Source organism: Callorhinchus milii, unplaced genomic scaffold (genome assembly GCF_018977255.1).
Source record: "Callorhinchus milii isolate IMCB2004 unplaced genomic scaffold, IMCB_Cmil_1.0 Scaffold4, whole genome shotgun sequence".
NCBI lineage: Eukaryota > Metazoa > Chordata > Chondrichthyes > Chimaeriformes > Callorhinchidae > Callorhinchus > Callorhinchus milii.
In genome coordinates, this window is record NW_024704745.1 from 65,237,204 (window position 1) to 65,257,697 (window position 20,494).

Consider the following 20,494-nt stretch of genomic DNA (forward strand, 5'->3'; position numbering starts at 1 on the left):
CGTTGGGCAAGAAATGTTACAGCACAGAAACTGGCCAGTCAGCCCACACTGTGTTTTCCTCCATGTGAGTCACCTAATCAAATCCCACTATTTTCAACACCTCCCCCTTACCCCCAACCTCCCTATTACCCATTATTTTCATTTTTCAGAATTAATCTAATTCCCTTTTAAAATAATTTATGGACTCTACTTCACCTGTAGTTGTGACAGAGAATTCCAGATTCCAACCACCTGTAATAATAATCCTTGTATTTGATATAGCGCCTTATCACATCATTGAGACATCTCAAAGCGCTTCACAGGATATACTGTAAAGTGCAGTGACTGTATGTATTGCTCAAACACACTCCTCGCCGGTCTCCCCAGCTCCACTATTCAAAAAATCCAGCTTATTCAGAACTCTGCCGCCTGCATACTGAGCCGGACCAAACTCCGTACCCACATCTCACCTGTTCTGGCCAGGCTTCACTGCCTCCCCATTACCGAACAGATCAACTTCAAGATCCTCACACTCGTGTTCAAATCCCTTCACTCCCTGGCACCTCCCTACCTCTCCGACCTCCTCAGTGCCCATTCCACCACCCGGGGACTCCACTTGACCGGCACCGGCCTCCTGCCCGTCCTTCGCACCCTCCACCCCACCATCGGAGGTCGCACTTTCAACCATAATGCCCCAAAACTCTGGAACACTCTCCCTCAATCCCTCCGCCTTGCCCCTCTCTCCCCTTTTTCAAGTCCCACCTGAAAACCTTCCTCTTCGACCGTGCTTAAAGGCCACCTCCCCACTGCCCCCCAGGCTCGGAGTCAGAGTCCGTCACTGTTAAGAGCTCTGAGACATTACCCTGCATGGAGGTGCTATATAAGTTCAAATTGTTGTGGTTGTTTTGTGGGCGAAATGTTAAGCATTTTTTCTAAACCCGCCTTTAATTACTTTTGTAATTATCTTACTCATACATTACTGATTCGCCGACCAGTGAAAATAATGCTACAATATCTACCCCTTCATAACCCTTCAATGTCTCAAAAACCTCTATAATAATAAATATAAATAATCGTTGCATTTGACATAGCGCCTTATCATGTCTTCGATACGTCTCAAAGCGTTTTACAGAATATACTGTAAAGTGAATTGACTGTATATTTTGTGGGTGAAACACAACAGCCAATTCTGCACAGCAATGTCCCATAAGCATTCGTGGATTGAAGTGATCAACTTATTTTTTTGAAGCAATTATTATCCCCAGCAAAGCGATCCACCAATCGACTAACAACCAGGTTCCTACTTACGACTAAGAACTTCAAAAATCTCTACTAGTTTATCCCCATTCTCCTTAACTTCCTCTGCACCAGTGAAAAAAATTATAACTGAGTAGATAAATAAGTAAAAAATTTAGACTTACAATAAATCTTCTCCATGCCTTCTGTATTATTCTCGCTGCGTTGTCTACTTCCGTTTCCGCTTGTTGCACTTCTAAGACTTCATCTGCGGCATCATCATAGTCTACCATTTCAATAAAAGGACTAAAAAAAATACAATAATAATGATAAATAATTATTTTTTCTATAAGTTGGATACAACTGCTTCATATCCTCCCCAGGTCAAAGAGCAATTGCAGAATGAGTTGTACACATCCAATTGTAAGTAGAAAAATCCTCAGTTACTGATAGTGGGAGCTAACGTGAGGTCCTTAGAACAACATTAATAGGTAGATTTTGTACAGGTCTCCAGATAGAAGTGAAAAGTTGCTGCTCACTGACTATCAAATATTGCCCTGTACTGATCAAATTTCTCAGACATATCAACTTTCGCCTTTAAAGGACACTGTGTACAGTAACAATGTACACCCCAATTACTTGTTGAGAGATGAATTATCTGGCTTGGTGTGCAGCCAAGAAGCATTTTGTGTTCATGTTTTCTTCTGTTATGCATATGACATAAAATCACAATGTTCTGAGACATTCTGTACACAGAATATAATATCATAAAAGTGTTAACTTGTAGAAGATGTGGAAGGTATTAGTTATGGGGAGCTGCCACATGCATCAGCAGTTTGTTTTACTGGCTGTCATAAGAATTATACTTTAGCCTCTTAAGCTCTCTGAGATGCTACCACAGGTGAAGGGTACTCTATAAATGCAAGTTGTAGTTGTTTTTGTTATTTATCATGAGATTCAAGCTCAAGTTAAAGGGATAAATCCCATTAATGATTGGAGATTTGCATTATAAATAACTAGAAATATCTCTATGAGTTTGCAGTTACAACCAAAGCAAATTCTCACTTGAGGTGGTGCTAATCCGTTACGTTATATGATTAAAACAATTTTTTTACTCAATTTTGGATGTGGCCAAGATTGCCAGGGGAGTATTTATTGCCCATTTCTAGATAACTTGAGAAGGAAGTGATCGGTCTTTTTGTAAACTGCTGCAATCCATATAGTGGTGCTCCCATGATTTGGTCTGTAGTCCAACTATAGTTAAGTTATATAACTATAGTTAAGCAACAATAGAAGGTGCAGTGATATATGTCCAGGTGTGACTTGGAAGGGAACTTGGAGGTGATGGTGTTCCCACAATGAGGTTGCCTTTGCTCTGTAACGTGATTTTTTTTGTAAGACTAAAACCTCTTTTAAGGTATTTTCTCCCTGCTTCTCTGTTGCTTCTACTGTGTGTACATATCATCCTAGCCGAGAGGATCCAGCACCTTGGGACATTCTCCTGACTTGAAAGGCGCTATACAAATGTAATTTTATTGTTGTTGTTGTTGTCATCCTCCTCCAACTAACAGGTACAGGTGGAGGTGTGCAGATGGAGCTCTATAACACAATACCTCCTTGGTCTGGGATTGAAAAATGGTTTGTAGGTGTACACTTCATTTGTTTAAGTAACAAGGAAATGCAAATTCCAATGGAGCAAGTAAAAAATTGGACAGATTGCTCTGAAACAAGTACAACTAAGTAAACAAGTGCAACTAAGCTCAACAGTTAAAATTACAGGCAAACTGATGTCACAAACAAAGCATTTGCCACTGTAATTAGGTATCTACCAAGTGTTCCTGCCTTGTGAGTTTTTGCCTCCCAGTTGTAAGGTTGGAGAAACTCTGTAGAAATGTGTGCAATGCTCCACATACCCGAGAGAAGCAGGTGCAGAGATGTGACTAGCAGCTGAGATGTGGCCATGAAAAATGTGTATTTATGAGCATGCAAAATTTTTGTGACGTTTGTGGAAGTTTCTTCATAGTTTAAACTACGCTCTAAGTTACGAAAAATAACTTTTAGCTGCTTCAATAATACGTTGATCATTCAATAACTAAGAGAAGAACCCTCCTTCATTCAGCCTATGCTCAATCTGAACAATTTAACACTCAGAGTTGAACACTTACCCTAAGAACACTATGTATTCACGTTAGTTTTATTTATCAGAAGTTGCATTGAGCTGCCTTAATGCCTTAATGAGAGCTACCTGTCACTTAACAAAACTGTGTGCAGATTGCTGAGGTCAAATGAATTTTTTTTTAAACTTTTGGAATGTCCTTCTTCTCTTCCTTTCCTGGAAGTACAATATCATACCTCTTCAACTGAGGTATGATTGCACAGATATCTCACCCAATTGGTTAATAAAGATCCATTCTGAAGTAAGTAGTAGAAGTAGAAACACAGCTTCCATCACACTAATGCAATACAAGCTTCTTTGCACACAGCAATTTTAGCGCGAATGTCAGCCTGGCTCAATGGTTTCAATAATGGTATCAATGGTAGCATTCTCACTTCTCAGTCAGATTATTGTGGGTTCAAATCTTATAATCTAGGCTGATAATCAATGGAAAGCAGGGAAGAGCGCTGCATTGTTGGGGGTGATGTGGTTTGGACGGAACTTTAAACCAAAGTCCTGTCTGGCTGTTCTGGGGGACTTCAACGATCTTGTGGCAATATTCAAACAAAAATGGGAGTTCCCCCAATGTCCTAGTCAACAATTCCCCAGATAAAATTGGTCATTCACTCATGGCTGTTAGTCAGACATTTCTGTGTGCAAATTGACTGCTGAGTTTGCATACAAAATACACACGGTTTCTATAGTAAGTCCTGTGATGCGCTTTGAGTTGTTTTAGTAATATATCAAATGCAAGAATGATTAATGTATTAATTAATGCCAAAGAGAAAGGAAGGTAGAGTAACCAATTTGGAACCCAAATGCATAGACAAAACCTGCTACCTGACTTTGAAGATTGTGTGCCCAGTGATCTCCATTCTCACTACCAAATTAATCCAATGGCTTTCAGCGAGGAGAAAATATTTCAGTCTGGCTTACAGGAGCATTTGTCTCTAAGTAAAGATCTTGGCAGCAAAGTCACATCATTTTCATAATTGTATTGTCACAGTCTCTGAAAACATGTGTTACAGTATGATGATGCCATAATTACCTAAATAGTTATGCAAATTCGTTTTTCAATATTTCTCCTTACCTTTTCCTTACCTGACGACTGCTAGTATATTACTGCCTCATGGGGGTTATTCTTCATGTATCAGAGAAGGCAGTATGTCTTAGTGGATAGTTCAGCAAAGGGAGGGGAAGATTGCATCACAATTAAATGCGACTATTCCCTTCTAACTTCCACACACGGACTGAAGTCCACCAGGGATCATTGAATATATAATATACATTGTACAATATACATTTATAAAGAGTCTTTCACATAGAGATGACACCTCAAAGTGCTTCACATAGCGTGAGCTGGGGATGGGTGGGGGAGGAGAGGTGAATAAAAACACAGTTGAAAAGCTAGGTCTTAAGGTGGGTTTTGATGGTGGTGAGAGAGGGATTCTAGGATGGAGTTCCAGGGATTGGAGGCAGAATAGCTAAAAGCTCACCCCCTTATAGATATTAAAGAACACTGTTCCTTTTTATTGTCTTTATCAATGTCTGATATCTCAAAGTCTCAAAGCACTTCATAGGTAATTACTGTTAAGTCTAGTTACTTTTTGGATTTTTTTTGGTCAGCTAGGTGTCTACCATATGTGGTTAACCATTAGCATACTTAGGCATATAAAACCAAGCAGAATGTGTCCCTCCAGTTAGAGTGTGTATTCCATGCCACATGCCACATATGCGTGTGGAACGGAATACACACACTCTAACTGGAGGGACACAATCTGCTTACCTAATTCCAGAGGCTATAGGCAAAACTTGGCAAGAATAAGGCTAAGGGACCCCCAGCGTGTGGAGTGAAATACTGCTGGAGTCTAAACAGATAAAACTGCAAAGCTTGCCATTGAAAGCACTGTCTGGCAAATCTATCACTATTACAGATAGGATCACCCTACCCATTAGGGTCTTAGCTTGCAAAGTTAACAGGAGGAAGAAATCCTACCTCCCGAGTGACTGGTCAAAGGGGACTTAAGCAGGCCAGTGTTTGTGGCAGGAGTGGCCGGGTTGGGAGGGTTGCAGGGGTTTGGGGCAGAATGTTTTTACACACGAAGCGTTGTTAGGCAATGTAATGCCTACATAGAACAGCAATTGAGAAGGATTTCAAATGATATGCTAAGAGGGAATTGGAAACACAATATAACAGAAATGGAGAAAAAAAAGGACATGGGAAAATATCAGGATCATGGGATGAAATAGATAGCTATTTCAAAGCACAATGACTTTTTGTGCCGTAATTTTCTATGGTTAGCAAAGCACCAGTCAACACATTTCCCTGCTGAGCCATTATTAACAAAACAGCTTTCTGTAAACACAATGCTTCTTCAAATATAACCATTATTAAAGTTGCTAAATCATATTTAGGAATGAATGTATGAATGGGCAGCATGCTGACAAATGACAGAAACCAGTATTTGCTAAGAGAAAGTAATTTATTTCACTGAGAAGCTGAAATGACGGGCCAAGGTCAGTAAGACAAGACAACATAAGCAAAGTTGAAAAGAGGACAAAGTAAATGAAGGCAATGTGAAGCTTGGATCATGAAAGACTCTGGACTGTGGCAGAAAAGGAAAACAGGAGCTCCATAGTCTTGAGGTCTTGGGAAAGAATGAGTTCCAGAGGACAGTGTGATCGGTTTACATTTACGGCAAGGAATAAGGAAGGCAGGTTTATAGAAACAGATGTTTGGCACTGCATCACATTACTTTTAACTATTGAGCCATCAAGGGAATCTGTTAACATGATATTGTAGCAAGATTTGTGTAATTGCAAAATTATTTCCTACCTGTTGGTTCTTACTCGTGCTATTTCTGAAGTCAGTGATAGTCTCGTACCAAGTGCTGCCTTTATTCCAGAACTAATTTTGAGGTGCCTTGGTTGTATTCGATCGGAAAAGAGCCCTAGATTCTGACACCTGCAATTGAAAAAAAACAATGGTTTGAGAGGCACAAAGATGTCAAACGCATTGTTCCTATGTAAACACTTTAGAAGGTTATTTGCTGATCACTGCCACCAAATTAAAGAAACCGGAACGGGGAAAAAGGTTGGGAACAAGTATAAATAAATAATAATACTCCTTGTATTTGACATAGTACTTATCACATTAAAAACATCTCAAAGCCCTGCACAATGTTTCTGGGAAGTGTAGTGACTGTATTTTGTGGGCAGCCAATTTGTACATAGCAATGTTCCATTAATAACCATGAAGTGAATTACCAATTGTATCTGATATTATCAAGTTGTTTGATATTCGTGCACATCTCCTGCCCTCTGCTATTGTTATTTCAATCAAGCAATGACGTAAATAAGTTTCTAAAGGCTTTGCAAATGCAAATTCTGAGATTACAGGATCACTTATGCGATGACACCACATCTTCTGTGTATGTGACAAATAATAATATTCCGTCTTGTAGACGTCTCAAAGCGCTTCACAGAATATACTGTAAATTGAATTGACTGTATATTTGTGGACGAAACACAGCAGCCAATTGCGTACAGCAGTGTCCCACAAACAGTTGTGGATTGAGAAACTAAATTATTATTTTATTTCTTGAGAGATTATTATCAGGCATGTGGAGTAAGGAAACTTGCACAAGGTTTTGCCCTGCCGGGAATCGCACCCAAGCCTCTTGCTTGCTAGGCGAGTGCTCTAACCACTGAGCTACAGTGAGTCCTGTGGCTCAGTGGTTAGAGCACTCACTTTGCAAGCGAGAGACATTAGTCCAATTCCAGGCAGGGCAAAACCTTGGGCAAATTTCCTTACTCCACACGCCTAATAATAATCTCTCCAAAACCAAAAACAATAATAAATTGGTCATTTTCAATCTACGACTGTTTGTGGGACATTGCTGTGCGCAATTGGCTGCCGCGTTTGCCCACAAATATACAGTCAATTCACTTTACAGTGTATTCTGTGAAGCGCTTTGGGATATCCTCCCGACGTGAAAAGCGCTATATCAAATGCAAGGATTATTATTATTATTGTTATTCCTGTATGTCAATACACCTCAAATAGAAGTTGTTCGAAGTGCAAGCTGAGTGTTTGAAAGACAAAGCATTTACAACTTTGGATCGATCTCTAAGGATTGGAAGTTAACTTTCTGAAAACCTTTTGTGAAAATGATGCTACCTAGATTTAGCATTATTTTATTCAACAACAACTTGCATTTATGTAGCTCCCTTCATGCTCGGTAGCGTCTCGGAGAGCTTAACAGTAGTGGAGTCTGACCCGGAGGCAAGGGGAGAGGGAGGGGAGGAGGTGACCATAAGCACTATCAAAAAGGAAGGTCTTTGGACAGGATTTGAAAGTGGGGAGGGAGGGGTCAAGGAGGAGGGATCAGGGGAGAGAATCACGGATTTTTGGGGCATAGTGACTGAAAGCATGGCCATCGATGGTGGAGAAGCGGCAAGGGACGAACATGAGGCCGGAGCTGGCCGAGCGGAGGCAGCAGGTGGTGGAGTGGTGGGTGAGCACGTTGGAAAGGTAAGGAAGTGCGAGGGCATGAAGGGAATTGAAAACTAAAGAGAGGATCTTGAAATCAATCCATTTGGTAATTGGGAGCTAGTGAGCCTGGCAAGGACTGGTGTGATGGGGTCCTAAGTTTTGTTCGGAATAGTATCCGGCTGGCAGAGTTCTGAATTAATTGTAATTTATGTATGGTGGAACTGGGGAGCCCAGGAAGGAGGGCATTTGAAAAGTCCAGCCGGGAAGAGACAAAGGTTTCGGCTGTGTTAGTTGTGAGGTATGGACAGAGGTGGGCAACGTGACGGAGGTGGAAAAAGATAATCCTGGTCAGGGAATGGATGTGAAGGAAAAAGAAAAGCTGTGGATCGAAACTGCCAAGATTCCCCATAGGTTTGGTGAGTCTGAGGGAGAGCCCGGGGAGGTTGAGGAGTTTGAACACCCAAGAAGATATTGACGGGAGCCAAAGAGTATGGCTTCCGTCTTACCAACATTCAGCTGCAGGAAATTTGCACTCATCCAGGCCTTGATGTCCCTCAGGCAAGCTGACAGGACATCAGTGAGACGCAGCTGGAGGAGGATGGGAAGTAGATTTTGGAGTCATCCGCATACTTGCGGAAGTTGACCCCGCGTTTGCGGATGACATCTTTGAGAGAGAGCGTGTAAATTATGAAAAGAAGGGGGCCAAACATGGAGCCTTGGGGTACCCTGCAGGTGACTGGGCGGGGGCAGGTGGACAACACTTTTCCTGAGATAAATTGGTGATTTGTCAAGTAGGACTCAAACCTTGCGAGTGTGGTCCCACTAAGGTGGATGAGGGAGGCGAGGCAGTGGAGGAGGATGGCATGATCGACTGTGTCGAAGAAAGCGGAAAGGCCGAGGAGAACAAGGAGGCAGAGGGAGCCCTGGTCACAGAGAGAGAGGGTATTATTTGTTACTTGGACGAGCGCTGTCTCTGTGCTGTGGACAGGGCGAAAACTGGACTGGAGGGGTTGTAGTAGGAAGTGGAGGGAGAGGGAGAGGTGTGAGTGAAGTTGATTGACAACCATGCGTTCCAAAACTTTGACCAGGAAAGGCAGGTTTGAGATTGGTCTCAAGTTTGTGAAGTTGGAAGGATCGAGGGTGTATTTTTAAGGAGAATTCAGATGGGACTGAGAGTGATTGTTCTTTACATAAAAAAATAATAATTTGGTCGTGAGTGTTTGTGGGACACTGCTGTGTGCAATTGGCTGCTGCGTTTCGCCCACAAAATATACCGTCAATTCATTTTACAGTATATTCTGTGAAGCGCTTTGAGATTTCTGAACGACATGATAAGGGAAAATATCAAATACAAGGATTAGTACTACTACTAGTATTATTAGTTATGATGCTCTTTACCAAATACCGCACTCAACAGAGGTGTGCCTCAGTGATGCGGTATGCAGGAGCTTGCCACACCCCAGAAGGTAGCAGGTTTTTTCACAAATGGGCCAGAAGTATGTCTCTCACAAAAGAAATCAGGTGTGGGAAACTTGCGTCACAAACCAGTTGTGCCCTCAAGAGCATTTCAAGAGCGCATGTAGCTAGCAAACATTTCAGGCAAATTACCAGGTGCTGGGCTATATGACACCCACTTTAAAGAAGCTGAGTTCCTGCCATGTATAATAGTATAATAATAATCCTTGCATTTGATATAGTGCTGTATCACATGTAAAGTCGATTAGATTGACTGTGTATTTGTGGGGGAAATATGGTCAGTCTTACCGCTCAACAGCAACTACAGTTTGCATGTACAGGGATTCCCCATTATAAGGTGGTTTGCATCCAAAAATCCAACCCATGCTACAAACAGGTGCGATAGTCAGTTTCACTGGGCATGCCAGCCCACTCACTCCCTGCATGTTTCTGATGCTAACAAAGTGGCAGACTTCTGGGTCAATAGGTCACCGTTGCTGTCACTTCATGTGTGCTACATCTGCTCACAACAGGAAGTGACGTTAGCAATGATCTGATGACTTGGCCATTCTTTTTAGCCCAGGAAGCTAAAATATCTGACTTATGGGTCATCGGATCTCCATTGATGCAACTTCCTGTGCACCTCTGGCTGTGACCTAAACACCACAAAGTTGGCCATTTTAGCACAAGAACAACAACAAACTTACATTTGTATAGCACCCTTCACATCAGGAGGACGTCCCAAGGTGCTGGGCAGACAGAGTTACAGACCCGAGCTGGGGGTCAGGGTGGGGGAGGATGGAGGGCAAGGGGGGAAGCAGGGAGATCAAAAGCACGGTTAAAGAGGAGGGTCTTGAGATGGGTCTTGAAGGTAGCAACGGAGGAGGCGAGATGGAGGGACTGCGGGATGGAGTTCCAGAGGGTGGGTGCAGAGTGGCAGAAGGCCCGCCCGCCAATAGTGGGGAGAGCAAAGGCGGGGGACGTAAAGCAGACCGGAAACTTCTGAGCAGAGGGAACGAACAGGATGGTAGAGGGTTAGGAGGTTGGAGAGGTAGGGGGGAGCAAGACCGTGGAGGGCTTTGAAGATGAGGACCAGGATCTTGAACTGCATCCTCTATGTGATGAGAAGCCAGTGGAATTGGGCAAGGATGGGGGTGACAGGGTCGCGGAGCCTGGTACGGGAGAGGACACGGGCTGCAGAGTTCTGGATGATCTGCAGCCTGTGGAGGGAGGAGTTGGGGAGGCCGACAAGCGATAAGAACTGTCCATTCAGCACATGGCTGTGTACACGCACCAGCGATATGGGCTTCGCTGACACTGCGTTATAACTGAATTCACACAATTCCATGGATCGAGGTTTCGGGGGCAGGAGGAGAAGCTGTTGGCAGATAATGAAGTGGAAATATTGGGAATAGGTAAGAATGAAACCAGATGAAGGTAGAACAATAAGGGTGGTGCTGAGCAGAAAGGCGGTGGAATTGAATAGAATGGTTGAAGGCGGTAGAAAGGTCAAGAAGGACAGGAGGTAGAGTCAGCCCTGGTCACAGATAGAGAAAATGTCATTTGTGACTTTGACCAGGGTAGTTTCCATACTGTGAGCAGTGTGGAGCTGGATTGGAGGCGTTCATACAGTGAATGAAGGAGAGGAAAGAGCAAAGATGGGAAGCAATCACTCATTCCAATACCTTGGAGAAGAAAAGGAGGTTGGAGATGGGGCGGTAGTTGGGGAACAGGGATTGGTCGAGAGAAGGCTTTTGAGGATGGGGGTGATTGATGACAGCTGTTTTGAAGGGGACAGAAACTGTACCGGTGGACAAAGAGAGGTTGGCGGTCTGTTAGTGAGGGGCAAGGTGGTGGAGCTGGTGGTCAGGAGAGGGGTTGGGATGAAATCGAGTCAGGCTGACACTGTTCTTCGAAACACAAAGCATCCATTAAACATTTAACATCTGATAGTGCTTCCATCATAAAGTCCTCATCCTAGGCGACTTCAACCTGCACTTCACTCCCTCTTGCTCTATCTACACCAACTTCTCCACTCACAACCTCTCCCTCCACATCCACTCTGCCACCCACGTTCATGGCCACCTACTCGACCGTGGCCTCAGTATCTCAGACCTCACAATCACCGATAAAGCCATCTCAGATCACCATTTCATCCCCTTAACTCCTCAATCCCTCTCCCCATTGCCACCCAGCCCACCCCCATCTCCTACCCCCCCCTGGAAAAGAATTTCCCCGCACTCCCTCTCCGCTGCCCTGGAATTGTCCGAACTCCTCCCCCTCTGAACTACCTCCCGCACCCATCTATCCTCCTCGATCACTTTCCTCCACAACTCCCTCGCTACCATTCTCAATGGCCTTACACCCTCACTTCCCAAACCACCTCCTACTCACACAAGTCACCCTGGTACACCAGCCACCTGCACTCATTCAAGGGTCAGGTGCATGCCTCTGAACACACCTGGCTCAAATCTGATTTAACGGTCCACCGGCAGATCTGGCTGGACCACATAAAAACGTACTGCTCCACCCTCTCCTCTCTAAATCGTCCTTCTATTCCATGATAATCTTGGAGGCCAAGGACAACCCAAGGCTCCTCTTCTCTACTATCAACCGGCTCCTCCTTCGACCCTCTACCCTTCCCTGGACCCATCCCTGCTCACTAACTACTGCCCCATCTCCAATCTATCTTTCCTTTCCACGGTCCTTGAAAGAGTTGTTGTTGCCCAATTTCACTCCTTCTTCTGCTGCCACTTCCTTTACGAACCCCTCCAGTCAGATTTCCGTGGCTCCCACAGCACAGAAACAGCCCTGGTCAAGGTGACAAATGACATTCTGTACATTTGTGACCAGGGCTCCCTCTGTCTCCTGTTCCTCCTTGATCTCTCTCCTACCTTTGACACTGTGGACCACTCTAACCTCCTCCACTGCCTCTCTTCTCACCTCAATCTTCAATGTTCTGTCTTTGAATGGTTCAGATACTATTTCTCACACCAGCTCCACTTTGTCTCCACAAACGGCTTCTCTTTCAGCCTCCACACCGGTGTGTTCCTCAGGGCTCTATCCTCGGTCCTCTCTTCTTCAACCTGTACATGCTCCCTCTTGGTGACATCATCCGCAGACATGGGGTTAGCTTCCACATGTATGTGGATGACACCCAACTCTGTTTCTCTGCCTCCACCTTTGACTCCAGGACCACTGCTCTGATAGACTGTCTGTCAGACATCAAGTCCTGGACGAGAGCCAACTTTCCACAGTTGAATGTCAGTTAGACTGAGACTACCCTGATTGGCTCACGCCAGCGCTGCTGCACTGGCAGCATCAGCAATCCATGGATGCACACTCTACCTCACTAAGCCAGTCAGGAACCGTGGCATCTTGTTCGACCCTCAACTATCCTTTCTCCCCCACATCCATACCACGACCCGCTCTTCCTTCCCCCACCTCCGCAACATTGCCCGACTCCGTCACTGCCTCACCTCTCAGGCCGCCGAAACCCTCATACATGCCTTCATTTCATCCAGGCTTGACTATGCCAACGCCTTCCTTGTCAGCTTTCCCAACTTTTCCCTCCACAAACTGTAGATCATCCAGAACTCTGCAGCTCATGTCCGCCCCCTTACCAGGCTATGTGACCCCATCACACCCACCTTCGTCTGGCTCCACTGGGTCCCCATCCCTCAGAGGATTGAGTTCAAAATCTTTGTCCTCACCTTCAAGGCCCTCCATAGCCTTGCCCCCTCCTATCTCTCCGACTTGCTAACCCCTTATCAACCTGTCCGCCTGTTCCATGTCCCCCACTCGCCCCGCCCCACAATCGGCGGTCAGGCCTTCAGCCTCTCTGCCCCCACCCTCTGGAACTCCATCCCATATTCCCTTCACCTCACTCCCTTCCTCACCTCCTTCAAGGCACACCTCAAGATCCTCCCCTTTGACTGTGCCTTATCCTACCCTCCACCCTCCCTGATCCCAACCCTCCGCCCCCACCCCGGGTCCTAATTCCTGAATGTTCTCCTGACGCTTTACAAATGTAATGTTGTACATAAGGGATGCTCTTCATTTGAATTACCTGGATAAATAAGATCTCCAAACTTTCTGGATTTCAGCTGCTGCTACTGCCTTTCTCTCTTCTTCATTCTTACCAATAAGTTTCTGTGAAAATGAAAAGCAACATTCAGCTATTATATTTAGCAACAAACGGGTCAACTGGCATTTTCCAACAAAATGCTTTCCAATCCAGCTAGACATTAAAGAGCCTATGACACTATTTGAAAAGAGAAGGGAGTTTCTCCCCCTGTGCTGGTCAACAATCCCCAAATAAAATTGGTCAAATTGTATAGAAGGATACGAGAAATAAGGGGGGAAATGACACTCATTCATTACACGTTACAGTACATCCTGTGAAGCACTTTGAGAAGTCCTCCAATGTGAAAAGCACTATAGGAAATGTAAGGATTATTAATGTTATTAATATCACCAGCAGACACAATGTGCTGAATGTCCTCCTTTTGTGCTATAAACCTCCTATGCTTCAATCATTCAAGTACCTCTAGTTGTTTTATTTTATTCCAGTTGGTTTATTTTAGCTAACATTATCAAGTAATAACACTGTGGCATGAACAGTTGCAATCTCTATGAAGCCACTAAAAAATGTTATCATTAAGTAGAAACCACACAGTCTTTCCTGTGTGGATGAAATATTCAGATAAAGTCCAGAACGAATCTAACGAAACACTATTTCAGTGAGTGAACAGTAAACCTGTGGAACAGGCCCCCTAGGAAGATAGTTGAAGCAGGAAATGTTAATTCCTTCTAACACAGATTAGATAGTTTTCTTTTAGAAAATAACATTATGGGATATAGTACATAGGTAGTTCAGGACATATGTGTATGCGACCACCAGGAAGGTGGAAGGCAAACTAGATAGACCTTGGTCTTTTGTCCGTCTAGCATTTCTTATGTTCTAATAACAAAAAATGAATTGAATATTATGAGTAAAAATTCTACCTGGGTCTAGATGTGCTCTAATTATATGGCATTTCAGTGTCCAGAATTTGGCAATTTTTTTATTCAATTCTAACTTTGAAACTTTTTTTCTGTAATTCTCTACAGAAGTTACAGGAAACGGGCTTCAAAAATTAATGCTGTATTTAAGAATATGCCAACTTCCGGATGCTCTGAAAGGCTTCACAGAGACCCGGGTGGAATTTGTACTCAGTAGTCATTTACAAAATACAAACAAGGAACTCAATTACCCTTTGGAATACATTCCGTGAATATCCTTCATCCCTATCTTCTGATAGATGTAATGTATCTGTAAGAAATTTAAGATAAATATTGTTAAGATATTAAATACGTTTTTCAGAAAAATTCTGTCTCTTATACAGTATTTGTGCTAATAATACTGGTGCTACTTCAGCATTAAACGCTTTTTTATTGTTTTAATACAGATTTGTTATAAAGTATTAACATTTATTATAAATCCACCTGCAAATGCATGTCCCAAATATTTTCTTTATACAATCAGTAACCATTAGACCAGTTATATGCAATTTAATAATAATAATAATCCTTGCATTTGACATAGCGCTTTTCACGTCGGGAGGACATCCCAAAGTGCTTCACAGAACACACTGCAAAGTGAATTGACTGTATATTTGTGGGCGAACGCGGCAGCCAATTGCGCACAGCAATGTCCCACAAACAGTCGTAGATTGAAAATGACCAATTTATTATTGTTTTGTTTTGGAGGGATTATTATTAGGCTCTGTGTGGAGTAAGGAAACTTGCCCAAGGTTTCGCCCTCTGCCTGGAATTGAACTCAGGTCTCTCACTTGCAAAGCGGGTGCTCTAACCACTGAGCTACAGGACTCCAGATTTGTGTGTCTTCTTTGAGTCAATGTATATCACAGATGTCAACAGTGTTAAAATAAGTTGCTAATGAAACTTCTGACCATTACTTCACCCATCACTAAAATATAATATAATAATTGTATGTTTAACATACTAAGTTTTTTGCTGAGTAAAATTTTTCCAAAATGTGTTTTTGATTTTTGTCTAGGATTGCCACATTTTTGTGAAAACTAAGGCAATGTTCAGTCATTCATTGCCCATGCAAGAGTTTGCGATTCCTAAATGATGGGCCATTCACAGCGGCAAGTTGCACTCCTAGATTCAGCATATACCTAGTGAGATAGTGATAAACAGTATCTGGATGATCTGGCCAAATCATGGTTATAAACAAGAGAGGTGCCAATAGCAACAGCTCATATCACTAACATAAAGGTGTTTTGCAATCTGCTTTATTTATTAAACAAATCTGTTTGTACAATCTTTTTTCAATTTTCAAATGACCCCACCTACCTGGAAGATCTCCAATGCTTCCCAATTGCTCTGATAGGCTGTTTCTTTGCATTCTGATGACTCCTCAATGTAGGGAACCCTCAGTTCTAGTGAAAATCTATAAAAGTTTCAAAAATTACAACAACATGAATTGGTGAGGCTCAAGAAGATAACAAAAAAGTGCAGTAACAGAATTTAATGAATGAACTCCTGACCAATGCTCAATGGGATTCTCTGTTGCAAGACTGTGCCAAATCACATCAGTCATTCAGGAGAAATCCTTTAACACTTCACACAACAAGTTACTTTAAAGAATGGCGATTATTGTGTAGGCAAACAATACATCTATGGTGTGCCACTAACATCCCACCAACTGCAGTGGAATGAATGACCAATATTTTCATGAAATAGGAAGGAATTAGGAAGGCCTCGACACAAATAGTGCTTTCTTTTAAACAATGACGCATGATTTTTAATGTCCACTTGAAGGGACCTCAGATCACCATTTCACCAAAAGGATGGCATCTCCAACAATAGAGCATTACCATCAGTTCAACAATAGAGTGTCAATCCAGGTTATAAACTCAAATCTTCCTGGATTCAAAGCCACCTTTCAATACACAAGCGAGAATGTTAGCAGATGAGCCAAACTGTGGCACGAGCTTGTTTCCCTCAAAAGTAGAATGGGTCAAAATTCTTAGTTGCTCGATTGTGTAAGCAACCAGAGCACAAGCAATAGATTAAAACATTGTCATAGGTTGTCTGTTTTTATAATGGGACAATTTTCACTTTGACATTGAATCTCCTAAAAGTCATTTTTTAGACCAGTGCAGGCTGCACTGTTGCATGTTTTAGAAGCATTGTATAGTTCCCAACCTACGTTACTAAACTTGAACTATATACATTTCCTATGGGCTACTAATTTTGATGTGTTGGTTATTCTGAATGGTAAAGCGCATTGTCTCGGTTGACAGTCCAGTGCAGTACTGCGGGAAAGCTCTGCTGCATTGTCGGAAATGCCTTATTTCAGATGAGATGTTGAATCAAAGTCTTAACTGTCTGTTCAAATGGATGTTTACGATCCCAATACACTGTTCAAAAAGAGAAGGGAGTTTCTCCAAGTATCCTGCCATGAAATCCTCCAGATAAAATTGGATATTCACTTGAAGGCTGTGTCTGTGGGATACTGCTGTGCTCAAATTGGTTGCCGCATTTGCCTGCAAAATCCAGTCACTGCACTTTACAGTAAATTCTGTGAAATGCTTTGAGTCATCCTCCTCTTGTGAAAGGCTCTATAATAAAATAATAATCCTTGAATTTTATATAGCGCCTTATCACGTCTTTGAGACGTCTCAAAGCACTTCACAGAATATAATGTAAAGTGAATTGACTGTATATTTTGTGGCCGAAATGCGGCAGCCAATTACGCACAGCAGCGTCCCACAAACAGATGTGGATTGAAGGAAGGAATTGGAAGGAATTATTACCCTCAGAAAAGCGATCCGCCAGTTGACGAACAACTGGGTTCCTACTTACTGCTGGGTAAACGGAGGTGTGTGGAGTAAGGGAACTTGCCCAACATTTCGCCCTGCCGGCAATCAAACCCAGGTCTCTCTCTTCCGGGGTGAGTGCTCCAACTACTGAGCCACAGGACTCCACGCCATATCTAATTCAATGGCTTGTTTTTATTGCTAAGTAAATAGAGTGAATCTAGAACCTGAGCGGAACTTCTAACCATATATCAATTATTATTATGATTAATGATTATCAAATCTGCATCAACTATAATTTTTATTCTAATAAAAATAACTTGAATCTACTCCATAGACAGAACCATGCTGATGTATTTCAAGTAGTCAACTGCAATAACCATTGCTCTAACAGAGATGAGCTCTATCAGCTCAGGGCTCAAACATTTTTCAAGACGTTCTATTAAATATAAAGAGATGCAATTACTTCTGCAGGCCTTTGTATTTGGTTCAAGCATCCAAAAAGAAAATTGACGTTCCTGATTCAACAGGGTGTTGACAGATAATAGACCTGTCTGTCACCATGCAGGAAGGAGATAAAAATAGCCTGCGTGGACTGACACAAGCTAAATGATCTCTTTCTGTCTGATGTTCTTGGAATATAAATCATGTATCATTTTATGAAATTGTATTTGTTTCTAATCATGCAAATTATGTTCTAAATATAACACTCAAACATACTATTGTTTTTCAGGGTCCTGGATGTTAAAAAGAAATATTGCTAGTGGGTTCCTATTTTACAATTTTTTTGTATTTAGTTGTATAAAATTTCCAGCAATTTTTTTCAGGTGACAAAAGTATTGCACTGAGTATGCAAGGCAATGTTTGAATACGCATTTTGAAATACAGCAAGCATGGTTTGCTTATCTTGTAAACTATCTCTTCTGAAGGAGTTGTAGTGAGAAGAGAGTGGCAAACTTACATTAACACATTGGTCTTCAGCTAACACACGCTCTCATGTGAGCTTCCTTCCTCTTAAATCAGCTTGAGTGAATTAACTGAATAGGAAACTGATGCCATCAGCTTCCATACCAGACACTGCCTGACAAATATAGTCCTTCCATTGCCTCAGCCCTCCAATACAGAAACTGACATTTTTCTTCGATAAATTTTAAAAATTATTGAAAATATTTTGATTTGACAGTCAAAGCAGGGTTTTCAATGTTACCAGTTCTACTGCCAACCATGAAAAGATGAAAGTTACTGCTCATTTGAGGAACCGTTAAGTATTTTACAAACCCATCAAAGTATTTACAGATCATAAATAATTGTGATTTTCAGACCACATTTGCTCAAATTGATAAACTGAACTGAGCCAAGAACCCAATTTGTTTTCAAACAAATAGATAAAATAAGCAGAGGACTCCAATACAAATACAAATGTTCTCTTCTGACACAAAGCAACCAGAAGATAAATTATTAAATAATGAGAATTAAAGTTTAGTGTGTCACTTGCCCAACATCATATTCCAGACATGAAACAAAAGGCTATCCTTCAGCAATGCCCCCCCACCCACACACACTGACCTGCCCTTACTCTGTCCCCTCCCCATATGTGTATGTCCTTGGTCAGAGTGCAAACCCTTTTCTTATCAAGTTGCTGTATGCTCTTTAGCTTGGGTGCCCTTAGACCGCACACCAAATAAATCTGAGAGGATTTAGGGACAGCTTGCTTATTAAAGGCAAGCATCACTCTGGACCTGCGGTTAGATGTGCACGATTTATTGAGAGATACATTCAACTCTGGGGTAGCTGCTCACCTCCATCTGGTGCTTAATTGCTTTCCCATAGTGATATATCATGGAAGGGTGGGTAAAATAAGCATGAAATAGGGAACACAGCAATGTAGGCACGTTGATTTCCTGTCCATTGCACAGCACACTGATGGCCCAGCTGTAGGCTATGTCATCACATTACCCGAGCATATGGTTGTGACTGATTTACTTCCAAAAGTACCAGTCACAATGGAGGTCACGACTCTGGTTTAGCCAGACTGGGGACTTTGTTCTGTCTCTAATTTTGCAGCTTTTGCTGCAGTTGTATAGATTTCCCAACTCTTCCCACCACAAGCTGCAGGTCATCCAGAACTCTACAGCTCGTGACCCCTCCCGCACTAGGGAGAGGACACGAGTGACCCCATCACCCCTACCCTTGCCTGACTCCACTGGCTCCCCATCCCTCAGAGGATAGAGTTCAAAATCCTTGTCCTCACCTTCATGGCCCTCCACGGCCTTGCCCCTCCCTACCTCTGCGACCTGCTGACCCCATATCAACTTGTCCGCTCCCTCCGCTCAGCAGGCTCTGGCCTGCGCCACGTACCCCACCCGGCCCGCCCCGGCCCGGCCCGCCACCGGGCATAGCTTGCATGAGAGGGGACGAGTACGCAGGCGGGTCCAGAATAAAGGGGCAAGTGGCTGGACACACTGTGGGTGATGGATGCTGTCTGAGCCTGGTGTGCGGTTAGAGATAGGAAAAGACAGGTCACAGAGGAGAGAGCTCTGCAACTGCCCTCAGTGCTGTGGGTCTTCAATCACTCTCCCACATCCACCACAGTTACCAACACTGACCCGCCCTGACCCCCCCCCACACACACACAGTTACCAGCACTGACCCGCCCTGACCCCCCCCCCACACACACAGTTACCAGCACTGACCCGCCCTGACCCCCCCCCCCACACACACAGTTACCAGCACTGACCCGCCCTGACCCCCCCCCCCACACACACACAGTTACCAGCACTGACCCGCCCTGACCCCCACACACACAGTTTCCAGCACTGATCCACCCTGACCCACACACACAGTTCCAGCACTGATCCACCCTGACCCCCCCCCCCCACACACACACACACAGTTACCAGCACTGACCCGCCCTGACCCCCACACACACAGTTACCAGCACTGACCCGCCCTGACCCCCCCCCACACACACAGTTACCAGCACTGACCCGCCCTGACCCCCCCTCACACAGTCACTGCCCTGCCCCCCGCCCCCCTGCCCCCCTGTACCTGAGCTCGGGGCCTCTCGGGCCTCTCTCCCCTCCTCCGGTTGCTCGGGTTCCGCGTCCCTGTTGCCATGGTCACCATTCACAGCGCGGGCTCACCGCGCCTGCGCCGCCCTGTCACAGCAACAGCAGTGTGTCAGGGGAGAGGGCTGTGTGTCGGGGGAGAGGGCAGTGTGTCAGGGGAGAGGGCAGTGTGTCAGGGGAGAGGGCAGTGTGTCAGGGGAGAGGGCAGTGTGTCAGGGGGAGAGGGCAGTGTGTCAGGGGAGAGGGCAGTGTGTCAGGGGGAGAGGCGTGTGTC

General features: G+C 43.8%; 1 protein-coding gene across 1 annotated transcript in view; it reads right to left on the reverse strand.

The window, feature by feature from the left end:
* cunh11orf65 (chromosome unknown C11orf65 homolog) overlaps positions 1–20,281 on the reverse strand; it is a 44,617-nt gene extending 24,336 nt beyond the window's left edge. The window contains exons 1-6 of the mRNA XM_042334420.1: positions 20,201–20,281; positions 15,684–15,780; positions 14,576–14,634; positions 13,390–13,472; positions 6,207–6,335; positions 1,401–1,521 (exon numbers count right to left, since the gene is read on the reverse strand). Of these exons, the coding sequence (XP_042190354.1) occupies positions 1,401–1,521; positions 6,207–6,335; positions 13,390–13,472; positions 14,576–14,634; positions 15,684–15,735 (444 nt within the window). The 5' untranslated portion in view covers positions 15,736–15,780; positions 20,201–20,281. The remainder of the gene's footprint in view (positions 1–1,400; positions 1,522–6,206; positions 6,336–13,389; positions 13,473–14,575; positions 14,635–15,683; positions 15,781–20,200) is intronic.
* Between the last annotated feature and the right edge of the window lie 213 nt (positions 20,282–20,494).